This window comes from Phacochoerus africanus, chromosome 3 (genome assembly GCF_016906955.1).
Source record: "Phacochoerus africanus isolate WHEZ1 chromosome 3, ROS_Pafr_v1, whole genome shotgun sequence".
Classification (NCBI taxonomy): domain Eukaryota; kingdom Metazoa; phylum Chordata; class Mammalia; order Artiodactyla; family Suidae; genus Phacochoerus; species Phacochoerus africanus.
Window position 1 is genome coordinate 30,164,822 of NC_062546.1, and position 12,623 is coordinate 30,177,444.

Sequence of the window (12,623 nt, forward strand, 5' to 3'; positions counted from 1 at the left end):
ACTTAATTGGGCTGTTTCTACTGTTAAGTTGTAAAAGCTTTTTGTTTGTTTGTTTGTTTTGCTTATTAGGGCCACACCCACAGCATATGGAGGTTCCCAGGCTAGGGGTCTGATTGGAGCTACAGCTGCCAGCTTACACCACAGCCACGGCAATGCCAGATTGGAGCCACATCTGCAACCTACACCACAGCTCACAGAAATGCCGGATCCTTAACCCACTGAGCAAGGCCAGGGATCGAACCCGCAACCTCATGGTTCCTAGTTGGATTAGTTTCCACTGCACCACAACGGGAACTCTGTAGAAGTTCTTTACATGGTCTGGATATTAAACGCAAATTAGATATATGACTTGCAAATATTTTCTCCCATTCTGTAGGTCACATTCTCACATTCTTGATGTTATCCTTTGATAGTTTCTACTTTTGAAGTCCAATTTTTTCTTCTTTGTGCTTCTGGTGTCAAATCTAGAATTTATCACCAAACCCAAAGTCATCAAGACATTTTCTTCTAGTAACTTAGTTCTAGTTCTTATAGATTGTTGACCCACTTTGAGTTAACGAATGACCTATGAAGCGAGGTAGGTGTCCAACTTCATTCTTTTTCATATTGTTTTCTAATTGTCCTAGCACCACCTGTGGGAGACTATTTTCCCAGGGAAAGGTCTTGGCATTTTTGTGACCATAAATGCAAGGGCTTATTTCTGGACTCCCAATTCTACTCCATTGGTCTATCTTATGCTAGTATCGCAGTTTTAATTACTCAGGATTTGTAATAACTTTTTTTTTTTTTGCTTTTGCTTTTTAGGTAGGGCCCTATCTGTGGCATATGGAAGTTGCCAGGCTAGGGGTTGAATTGGGGCTACAGCTGCTGGCCTACACCACAGCCACAGCAACTCGGGATCCAAGCTGCATCTGTGACCTACGCCACAGCTCCCGGCAACAGATTCCCGACCCACTGAGCAAGGCCAGGGATCAAACCCATATCCTCATGGCATCCTCATGGTTACTAGTCAGATTCATTTCTGCTTCACAACAGGAACTCCTATAGTAGGTTTTCAAATCAGGGTGTGAGATGTCCAGATTGTTCTTGCCATGAGCTTCTCAATTTCTGCAAAAAAAAAGCCATTGGAATTTTGGTAGACATTGCATTTAACCTCTAGATCACTTTGGGAAATAAATACTACCATTTAAACAACAGTCTTCTAATCCGCAAACATTTATTTAGGTTTTATTTAGTTTTTATTTATTTTAGTTTTTATTTTTATTTTATTTATTTATTTATTTATTTAGGTTTTATTTAGGTTTTATTTTAGGTTTTCTTTCAGGATGTTAGTGATTTTCAGTGTATAAATCTTACACCTTCATGGTTAAATTGATGATTTTATTCTTTTGGATGCTACTATAAACATGGTTAAAAATTTTTTCAGACTGTCGCTGGTATGTAGAAATACAACAGACTGTGTGCTATCTCATACCCTGCAATTTTGCCTAATTCGTTTATCAGCTCTAGCTTTCTTAGGGATTCTTTGGGTTTTCTACATAGACGGTCATATTTAGGAAGTTTTACTTCTTCCTTTCCAATTCGGCTTTTATTTTTCTTAATGGCTCTGGCTCTGGCTAGACCTTCCAGTATAACTTTGAATAGCAGTGGTAAAAGGGAACAGCCTTGTCTTGTTCCTAATCTTAAGGGTAGTTTCCAGCCTTTCACTATTAGGTCAGCTGTGTTTTGTTTTTCTTTCATAAATCCCTGTATCGTGTTTATACATTTCCCTTCTATTCCTAACAAGTGTTTAAATTTTATCTACATCTCCTGAGACAATCATAAGGCTTTTTTGTTTTATTAACTAGGTACATTTGATTTGATTTGATGCTGACCCACCCTTATGTTCCTGAAGAAACACACTAGTCTTTTTTTTGTCTTTTTTTGTCATTTCTTGGGCCGCTCCCGCGGCATATGGAGGTTCCCAGGCTAGGGGTCAAATCGGAGCTGTAGCCACCAGCCTACACCAGAGCCACAGCAACGCAGGATCCGAGCCGCATCTGCAACCTACACCACAGCTCACGGCAATGCCAGATCCTTAACCCACTGAGCAAGGGCAGGGACCGAACCCGCAACCTCATGGTTCCTAGTCGGATTCGTTAACCACTGCGCCACGACGGGAACTCCTAGTCTCTTCTTTTTTAAGGTCTCCCTTGTATTTAGAATAGTCCTCCCACCAGGATAGTTACTATGTCACATCATGTCATGTCATTTATTGGCTGTACCCACTGCATGTGGAAGTTCCTGGGCCAGGGACGAATCTGCACCACAGCAGTGATCCAAGCTGCTGCAGTAACAATACTGGATCCTTAACCCACTGCACCACAGGACAACTCCCAGACAGTAATTTCAAAAGTATCTACGTTATTTCTGTATCCTTCAAGCATGAAATGTACTAGAGTACTGTTTAGTGACCTATCCACTAAACAGACATTTGGTGAAAGAATAACAGATGCCCCACAACTCAAAAGTGGGATTAGATTACATGTATGCATGTGACCCCAGAAGAAAGTTATACCAATGTTGTTCCTCTTCCAATAAAATTTACATTTTTAGCTTTTGCTTCATACTTCACTGTAGAAAACACAATAATCTGAAGTACTGCTCAAGGGAGTTCCCGTCATGGCGCAGTGGAAACAAATCCGACTAGGAACTATATGAGGTTGTGGGTTCGATCCCTGGCCTTGCTCAGTGGGTTAAGGATCCGGCGTTGCTGTGAGCTGTGGTGTTAGGTTGCAGACGTGGCTCAGATCCTGCATTGCTGTGGCTGTGGTGTAGGCCAGCGGCTACAGTTCCCATTAGACCCCCTGCCTGGGAACCTCCATATGCTGCAGGTGCAGCCCTAAAAAGACAAAAAAATAAAATAAAGTACTACTCAGGAAGTTATATAGGGAGTTCCCTTGTGGCACAGTGGGTTAAGGATCCAGCATTGTCACTGTGACAGCCTGGGTCTCTGTCTTGGCTCAGGTTTATCCCTGGACCAGAAACTTCCATGTGCTGCTGGTGGAAAGACAAAGAAAAGCAAAAAAGACAAAGGGAAAAAAAAAAGATGTTACCTAGATTAGTGCCTTTCAAAGAAAACAGAGCAAGTCACAACCCTCACCATAGGATATGAATGTTTTATTTCAACAAAATGATTTTTGCCAGTTTGACAAGTGAAAAGAATTTCCTTGTAGTTCAATTGTGTAATTCTCTTTGATGAAGCTGTGCATCTCTGCAAAAGAATATAGTATTTTACAAGGGAAGCAACTAAGGATTAGGGCTCATTTTTCCAAGGCAACCCTTCCTCTTATTTAAGCACCCGGTATATCAAAGATTTTTCTGAAAACAAACAAACATACCAGGTGCATTTATAGCACTGCATTCTCTTAAGAGTTTATTATAAACTAGTTTCACAGGCCACAAGGAAGTAAAAGGACTATGTACAGCCTTACGGGAAACAGGCAGGGAGCTGAGGAGGGCCAAGATGAGTCTAGGGCCTTGGTGGGCGCATTCCTGGGGGAGGGGGCCCTGTAAGGGAAACCAGACAATCCGGTGAGACTCCGGCGGAACAACGGCTTAACAAACAAACAGGTGTGGTAATGTGGCCCTGGGGGATCGGGCCCACGCCTCTGTGGAGCTACTTCCATAATTCTGTGGCCAAGGTCAAAGAAGGCCTGAAGTAAGAGTAAGAAGTTTAGTCAGTGCCTGATCTGCAACTCAAATCCCCACCCTGCCCCAGCCTCCCTCACCCTGCAATTATCAAGTAATCAAAGGGGGACTTCCCTGGTCCCACTGGGTTCCAATGCTTATAAAGCCCTTAAGTGGCAAACTCAAACCAGAGACACAGTGCTTAGCAAGCTTGGTTGTAGGCTAACTTAGAGGCCACTGTGGCTTGGTGGAAAGAACAATGGTCTGGAACTGAGCTCTCTCCTCATCCATAAAATGAGAGAGCTCATCTACATCAGCATTTCTCAAACCAGATTTAAACAGCATAGTACAGCAAAGCCCAGAGCCCCTCCTTAATTATTACACACTCCCAAACCAAAGGGCATAAGATCTTTGCTGGTCATGCAACAGAATGCATTATTTCACATGACCTGAGAACTACTGCCTTGAACAATGGGAAGCCTTGTGTACAGGGCTGCTCTCACTGTTCTGAGAAAGAGGGTCAATTTAAGAAATGCTTGTTCCCTCCTTCCTTCCTGGGCAAAGCTGTCCTCTTTAAGAGTTCACTTCTCTAGGCCTAAGGCCTAAAAACCCAAAAGGTATGGTCAAAGTCCAATCTTCCCTCATTTCCCATCCTGACATGGCTCTAGGGAAGAAAAGCCAACACCACTGCTGCAGGTACTTACCTCGCATCCCTGGGGGAGGGGGCCGCATTCCGGGTGGGGGCATGCCCATTGGAGTTCCTCGTCCAGGGGGGATTCCCATGGGGGGACCCATGGGAGGCCTCATACCAGGAGGTGGGCCCATCATGCCTACAAGAGAAAAGCCCCAAGAATACAGCTCAAGTGTCTGTCTTGAAAAGGTAGCAGGAAATGTACAAAATTTCCACCAAGGTCTGAGACAGATGGACAATTCCACCTTCCCAGGCCCTCCTAGCAAACTAGGACTTGAGCCAAAGAGGTGTGGCTCTTTCCCAGCTAGCTCCACGGTCAACGAGGCTGGATCTCAGAGTAATCCTGCTTAATTAAACAAACTCATCATCAGTTTCAGTCAAGGTTATATCTCATCATGAATCCAGCTAAGATATCAAAGTCCATCAACTAGCAATGATCTCCTTATGGGCTCCTCACCTGGAGGGGGGGCTCCTCGGCCCATAGGCGGGGGAGGACCTGCTCGGCCAGGTGGGTACTGGGTTGGGGCCCCTGCAATACTGGCTGTGGCAGCAGCTGCAGCTGCTGCAACAGTGCCTCTTCCTTGCGGGGTCATCACCTAAGAGTACACAGGAAAGAAGTTAGGCAGAATGGTACTGTGCAATGTAGTGTCCCACTCTCCTCCCTAAATTGGTAAAGAAACAGCAGACACCAAATCCCCTGAGCTACAACTCACAGCATCACACTTCCTATCTAAAACTATCTGCCAGAGGATACCAAGCTTGAATGTGCAATTCCTATTTTCCCGGAACACCCAATCCAAATTAGTTAAGGCACCCACGTTTTCAAATAGGATTGATCACAGCTTGTAAGAGCTACAGTACAGCTAACCCTTAAACATGGGTTTAAACTGCTGGGATCCACTCATGAAGATTTTTCTCAATAAATACATACTACAGTACTATACACAATCTTGGCTGAATCCATGGCTAGAAGGCCAACTGTCAAGTTTATGCAGACTTTTGCCTGCACAGAGTTGGCACCCCTAACCCCAGCATTGTTCAAGGGTCAACTGTATGTTTCAAATGTTGTCATGCAAACACTCTGCTCCACTACAGTTGGCCAAAATACTTTCTATGTAGCTCCCTAATAGCATCAACATAACTCATAACAGCAAGTTTTCCTTTTTAGCTGACCCTGGGACTACGTATGAAGCACAGTGAATCACTGATAGGCTGATAAACCACAGGTTGGCGAGCCAGTGTGGACTATTCCCAAACTGTGAACCCTCACTCTATCCTTTAACCGCCAGAAGCTAGTACCCACTTCCTCAACTCCTTACCTGTTGGGATGGCCCACCAACCCCACGGACCGGCCCGGCAAGTCCTGCAGGAGCCTGGGGCATAGGAACACCAGCTGGGATTCCCCTGCCAGCAGCTCTGCCAATCCCTGGGCCCCCAGCAGCTCCAGCTAGTGGCACTCGGGCAATGCCAGTCTGCAAAATAAAGACATGTGCTGAAATGTTTGTGGCCTGGAGAATCAGAAGTACACTTTGGAATATCACTGCCAAAAGAACCCTTCAGATTTACAGGTTAACGAAACACCTTATAAACACGACACCCATCCATATGTTAACACCATTCCTCCTCCATCCAAGACTCCGTGCCTAGCAGGCTACAAGAACTTAAAGAGTAAGGCAAGAGAAACACGCACAACTCAACCTATATGCACTCCTAGGAAAGTTAAACCAACAAGCAGCCAGGGCTCCATTCAGAAAGGTGTGTATGGTAGATAAGAGCATTTGAGCTGGCACCAAAGAGACCTGAGGTCCAGTCCCAGCTCTGGTTCTCACCCTCTGAGTGACAGTGGGCAACTAATCCCACCATTCTAGGACTGTTTCCTCATCCGTAAATAATGGGTTATGACAAAACAGGTTGTGGTCATAAAGGGTTATAATGGGTTACATTAGAGTAGCAAGTTCTACTGGAAAAAGATACCAAGAGTATCTATACTGTGAACCAAAAATATGCTAACATCCCTTGCAGACATTTACCAAGGGGAAAAACTTCAAGGTGAGAGTTTAAAAAGACGTAAATGACTAAGACAAACTAATCGCTTGAGAGCATCTTTAAGTCACTAACATGACTTTTGAAAAGTATACAGCCACTGGAAAAATGTTTACAACGTTAAAGTGAAAAAATAGAATATATTAAGTGTTGGAGTTCCCGTCGTGGCACAGCAGAAACGAATCTGACTAGGAACCATGAGGTCATGGGTTCGATCCCTGGCCTCGCTCAGAGGATTAAGGATCCGGCGTTGCCGTGAGCTGTGATATAGGTCGCAGACACGGCTCGGATCTGGTGTTGCTGTGGCTCTGGCGTAGGCTGGCAGCTACAGCTCCGATTTGACCCCTAGCCTGGGAACCTCCATATGCCGCATGCACAGCACTAAAAAGACAAAAAAAAGAAAGAAAGAAAGAAAAAAAGAATATATTGCATGTTAAGTAAATATATATACATATATGTAGAAAAATTAAAACAAGGTAAGAGGTTTTTTTAAACAAATAATGTCTTTAAATGAAAAAAAGGAAAACAAAATAATCTGGTTAAATTCTCAATTTGGTTAAATTTCTAAAGGTAGGCTGATGTTAATGAACCAAGACTGCCTGGAATTAAATGCCAGTTTCACCACTTACTAGCTGTGACACCTTCAGTAAGTTACTAAGCCTCAGTTTGTATTATCTGTAAAGCATAATTTATCTCAAAAGACTGTTAGAAGGATTAAGAAAATATTGAAGAGCTTGGCACATAGCATATCCTGAATACATGTAAACTATTATTCTATAACGGTATAAGATACATATATGTATTTTATTGTTTGGAGTTATGACTTTTTACATCCAACTAGACTGTCATCACATTAAGAACTGACCCAGATGGTCTCAGGTGCCTCTTCTATTGACTATGTACATCAACTAAGGCTTTTGAAGTTAGAAACCCACAAATTCTAGTTCCTTAGCTCTACTTCCTACTTGTGAGGTAATCTCTTCTAAGATTCTGTTTATTATCTGTAAAAGGGGCACAGAAACCAGCAGATGCCTATGAATACTGCAATGAAATAGAGAACCCCGCACAGAGCCTGGCTGGGGGCTCCTTTGCACAAGGTTCCTGCCCTTGCACTGGCTCTCTGCTCTGACTTACATCTTTGGGAGGTGGTCCCTCTACCGTCATTGAGACCAGGTTCTCCCCTCGAAGTAGCACCAGACCAAGGACTCGCTTCTCTTCTCTCTCCGCTTGTTTTGAGTTCTTTGGTCTAAAGACAGGTTGAGGAGAAGAAACAAAAACAAGCATTAGAAAAAGGGTAAAGTTCATGTTCACCTACCTAGAAGCCCTCCAAGATCTGTTTTGTACTCTATCTACTCACAGATGATAATAAACTTTCCTTAAGACGGCTCCTCTGGACAGTCTTCACTGGCTGAACTTGTAACCCCTTAGGTGACTGTCTCCCATGCCAAGAAGATGTACCAATCAAGACACAGGACAAGTCAAGAAAGCCCAGCCCCGGCTCACTTGTAGCCACTCTGAGGGCCTTTCCACAGTAAACTCTTTCTTTGCTTACTCTTTCCTGCCCTTCAGCTTAAGGTTCCCCAGTGTCAGGAGGAGCCCAAACAATTCCTCAAGTCAACCGCCATCTCACTCACTCCACTTACATGCAGTATCCTTCCAGTACCAATTCAACCCCACAGGCCTAGAACTCCATCACTCACCTCACATTAGATATAGAAGCCATAAAGGAAAAGGTTAAGAGTTAACTACATAGAAATTACACCTTTGTCTTCAAAGAACAAAAACAAATCTCCAAACAGCCACAACCAGGAAAAGGATGAACAAAACATAAATAAATATAAACTGGGAAAAATAATGCAACAAGATAGGGAAAGAAAAGCCAATGACAATTTCCTAAAAATAAAGGAAACACAAAATACTGATTTTTAAAAATAACTTAAAATTTTCATTTTAATGATATCTTATAATAAATTGACAGCGGTTTTCTATGGGTGTCACTTTTTCGGCTTATCTATCTATATTTCTTATTTTTTAATGAAAGTATGTACTGCCCTTTCACGATTAAAAAAAAAAACTTTCTGGATATTTTAAATTTTCTCAAATACTTTTAGGTATTTTTAATAATTATTTTCTAATAGGTACTTTTTTTATTATCAGAATAAAGTTAGCTTCATTTGATAACACAGCAGAGAACCATATGAAATAGCTCTACACTGACCTGTTGGCCGCTCCCTAATGTGCACCTGGCCCTCAGCCATCCCCACCACATTTTCTGTCCTATGCTTCTTGACCTCATGCCACAAAGAAAACAACAGTCCCAAAGGAATCAAAAGGAATTCACAGCCACTGGCGACATACTGTGGACACTGCACATGGCAAAAGAGAGCTGGATGGAAGTCACCTAACTTCTTTGGGCCTCAAGATGCCTTCAATGTAAAACAGAATAAAACACTAGACCACATCTTTTAATTGGCTTGAAACTTAAGATCTGTGAGTCCTAAGACAAGGGAATTGCCTAATAACTTATGGAATCATGGGAAAGTAGAAAATATCTCCAATTGTTTCTCTAAATGTCAACAAAAATCACTGGCCCCAAACCCATAAGGGGAGCTGAGCACTTACCCTGAAGAGGGTCAGAGGCTTCTTAAAGCAGTTTCAGACCAGGCTGCATTGGGAGAGCCCTTTAGGCTACAGCTTTACAAATAGGCAATGAGGCCAGAAAATCAAGCTCTCCCCCCTTACACACCTGTGGGGAGAACATGAGAGCCCTTTACCCCAGTACCCAGGGGTATGCAAAGTCAGAGAAACAAAAAGCCTAGGAGCCCTCCTTACAACTTGTACTCTGCGAGAAGTAGAGAACAAGACTAAGGAAAGAGATTTCTTAGTGTCCAACGTCCCCGTTTAAATCTGCCCTCTAAAACAGGAGAGCAAACCAAGAGGAACCAGCTAGCTACATCACCACCTGTCACTTGGCCCACCCACCCAATCCACTCCCCATCCACCCAATCCCTCCCCCCATAGCCCACTCCTCACTTGATCTTTCTGAACTCGTCACAGTCACAGAGGATCAAATTCATATGCTTGTCAAAAGCTTTAAAGGTGCCAATGAAGATACGGCCGTCTTGCAGGATGCACCTCATCCTGTAGTCGATGTGCTGCAGCATCTTGCTGCTCTTGCCCACAGTCTGCAATGAGAAACCGACAGGAATGAGACTCAGCTCTTTTGGATCCACATACCCCTGATCTTTCCTTAAAACTTCTGCTGCAGCCTTCTTTTCCATGCCTGTCTTTCTCAATACAGTCTCAGTTCTGTCCTCCAGCCACAGCCCTTTCCTGGGAATTCTCCCATGTCACGCTGTTTTCAGCCCTGACCTGTTTCACCCCCCTCTCCTGCCACTTCCCTGAAAGTCATTACAAATGCCTTTGTCTATGTTCTCTGCATACATTCCAAGGATGAGAGGATAAAATGACACCAAACTAATGAAACCCAATCACATCAGAGATTAGCCATCTGCCACTGCAGATTACAGCTGTGACTCCAGTGCTATGGAACACCAACATCCCATTAAAAAGATGAGTAAAGGAGTTCCTGCTGTGGCACAGTGGGTTAGGGATCCAGGGTTCTGTGCAGCTGTGGCTGAGATTTGATCCCTGGTCCAGGAACTTCCATATGCCACAGGCAAGGCCAAAAAAGGGGACAGGAAGGGAAAAAAAACCACTGAGTAGAAGAGCTGGAATGGGCCTGGCACTAAGAATCCAATCAACAAAGAGCTTGTTATTAGCAAAGCGCTGATCAGCTAGAAAGTGAGAATGGAATCCCCAAACCAATCACTTGTCGTGTATCTCTAAGACTACCTTTGGGAGAGAAAAACTTTCTGGGGGCCAGAGTGCTAATGCGTTTGACTACATAAAGATAATATATAACTTGCCTGACTCCTTAAGTAATCCAGCCACCTCTTCTGCTTGCAACATAGTTTTGCTCTATAGACTCAAAATGCAAACTGTCACATGCCCTTGGCAGTTACATTTCTCTCTAGAAATAAAAGGCATCAGCCTCCCATCAGTCTCACTGCTGTGGGCCAGTCCCAACTCACTCAAGGGCCTTCTAGGTACCAAGCGCTGTGCTTGCTATTCAACTCTGTGAGCTTGGACAAACAGGTTTCTAAACCTACAAACGTTAAAGATCAGCATCTCGACTCCTGCCACCCTGGAGATGCAGTTTATGTGGTTCGCTCTCTTGGAGACCATTTTAACCAAACTGTAATTACAGCTTCTAACCACACAGGTCTGACCCTTTAGGCTGACATTCATTGGTCCATCTGCCTTGTTTAGCTAAATCTTACCGGGTGTTCTCTGGCAGGCACTGCCATAAGCACTATTCATCTCAACCTTTAATCAGATTTTACAGATAAGGCCATTGACGCTCTAGGAGGTTAAGCTGTGTTGGAAGCTGATGAGCCTGAATGCAATTCTTCCAAACAATATCCTAAGTTTCCCTGCTTCCAGTTCACCCAATAAATAACAGGTACAGAACAGAGTTATCGTTCTAAAACAACTAAATTCATGTCACTTGGCTGGTTAAAAAATCCTTCAATGGCACTCCTCAGTACCAAGATTAAGTAGCATGTAAAGCTTTTAATAACCAGGCTCTTGCCGATTCCGCCCACCTCTTACTCCAGGAACTTTCAATAGCACTACCCTTCATGCTTTGCTCCTGCAATCCTTCGGATCTATACTATTCCCTCCCATTTTCTCTGGGAAAACGCCTGACAATCTTTTACGACTCCACTAGGAATCATCTACCCCAGAAAGCATCCACAGCCTGCCCCTCGCCGTTACTTTTACTGAATGCTGAATTACCCTTCCGTGTCCCCAAACAGACAGCGAACTCAGTGAGGAAAGGAAAACACTTGTGTAGTCCCAGCGCCTGAAAAGTCAGACATACTCAACCATACACATACGCTGAACAAACGAGCGGAACTTTTCCTCCACTCCTCCATTCTCCGTTCCCTCCTCTCCATCTAACAGAACCAAGACTCTAGTTTCAGCCACAAGCCCTTCCACTTCTTTCCGCAACTCGCCTTCACAAGTCTGAACCTCTCGCCGAGTCTTGCCCTGTCCTCCTGCGGCTCTCGTGCCTGCTCCAAAGCCCGACATATATTTATGCTGTAAAGTTTACTCGGCGCCCACAAGATCCCGAGCACTGTGGCCACAGCGGCGTGGGGAGCCGCAGTTTTAACCTCGCCCACACCGAGCGACCCCGGCCTCAGCCCCTCAATTCCCAACCTTCCCCTCCCCCACCCCGCCGAACTACCAAGGTCCCGATCTTCCCTTGCCCGGAAAGAGGGGCCGCGGCCCGGGCCTTCGCCGCCCGGAGCAGCCAACCCAAGGCCTCCTCCCCGGTCAGTTGCGGTCCCCATTCCACAACAGACTCAGAAGCTCCCGCGCCTCCGGCCTGCGACTCCTCACCATGGTGGCGGTTCTGATGGCTCCGATTCCCGCCGGATTCGCCCCGGTAGAGGCCTAGAGGCCCGCCAGTAGACCGCTTCCCGCCGCCGTTACCGGAAATACGACCACTGACAAAATGAGGTCGGGTAGAAAACTGCTTCCGGTCCCGGAGCCCGGCGCTAGAGTTCCGGCCACATAGAGGAGCTGTGAGCTGGGGGCGGGGCGGGGCGGGGCGGGGCGGGGCGGGGCGGGGCTTGGGGAGGCGCTAACATCAAACTGATCTGTGAGGGGTTTATGATCTGCTTTATTGGACACCTTCCCAGCTTCTGTCGGCGCTAGAGCTGCTCTTCTTCACCCTCACCACCCACCCCCCTGCACCCGCCCCATTAACTTTCGGGGCTCATCTCCAGACCCTCTACCCTGGCTCCCTCCTCTGCAGCCACTATCCCTGCTTTTCCGTGAACTTACCTGGACCTGCTTGTTTCAACACCTTTGCGTTTGCTGTTGCCTCTGCCTGGAATCTAGCCGTCCAGGTACGTGCACGCCTTACGCCACCTTCAAGGCTTAAGCTCAAAGGACATTTTCCCACTGAGGACTTCCCTGGCTGTCCTGTTTAAAACTGCAACCTTTCCACCCATCTCTGCTTTATTATTCTCCTTAACATTGACTGTTAACATACTATGTATATTTGTTTATTATCACTCCCCATTAGAAGGTAAGTTGCAAGAGTATTGAATTTTTCTTTGGGTATTGCTCATTGCTTAAGTGCCTA

General features: G+C 45.0%; 1 protein-coding gene across 1 annotated transcript; it reads right to left on the reverse strand.

Annotated features, from left to right (window-relative positions):
• Positions 1-3,144: 3,144 nt before the first annotated feature.
• Positions 3,145-12,008, reverse strand: SNRPB (small nuclear ribonucleoprotein polypeptides B and B1). The gene is made up of 7 exons (XM_047771455.1): positions 11,873-12,008; positions 9,437-9,588; positions 7,538-7,649; positions 5,680-5,832; positions 4,818-4,956; positions 4,374-4,499; positions 3,145-3,695 (listed from the first exon to the last, which is right to left on the reverse strand). Exons 1-7 carry the CDS (start codon positions 11,873-11,875, stop codon positions 3,685-3,687), a joined length of 696 nt encoding a protein of 231 aa, XP_047627411.1. The 5' UTR covers positions 11,876-12,008; the 3' UTR covers positions 3,145-3,684.
• Positions 12,009-12,623: the final 615 nt, after the last annotated feature.

What these genes read in the sequence shown, in the direction of transcription:
- SNRPB (XM_047771455.1), bottom strand. An exon ending in GACGAGTTCAGAAAGATCAA is followed by an intron (nt 7,650 to 9,436) that starts GTGAGGAGTGGG and finishes ACCTGTCTTTAG; the next exon opens with ACCAAAGAACTCAAAACAAG. An exon ending in CCGAGGAGCCCCCCCTCCAG is followed by an intron (nt 4,500 to 4,817) that starts GTGAGGAGCCCA and finishes TTTCTCTTGTAG; the next exon opens with GCATGATGGGCCCACCTCCT.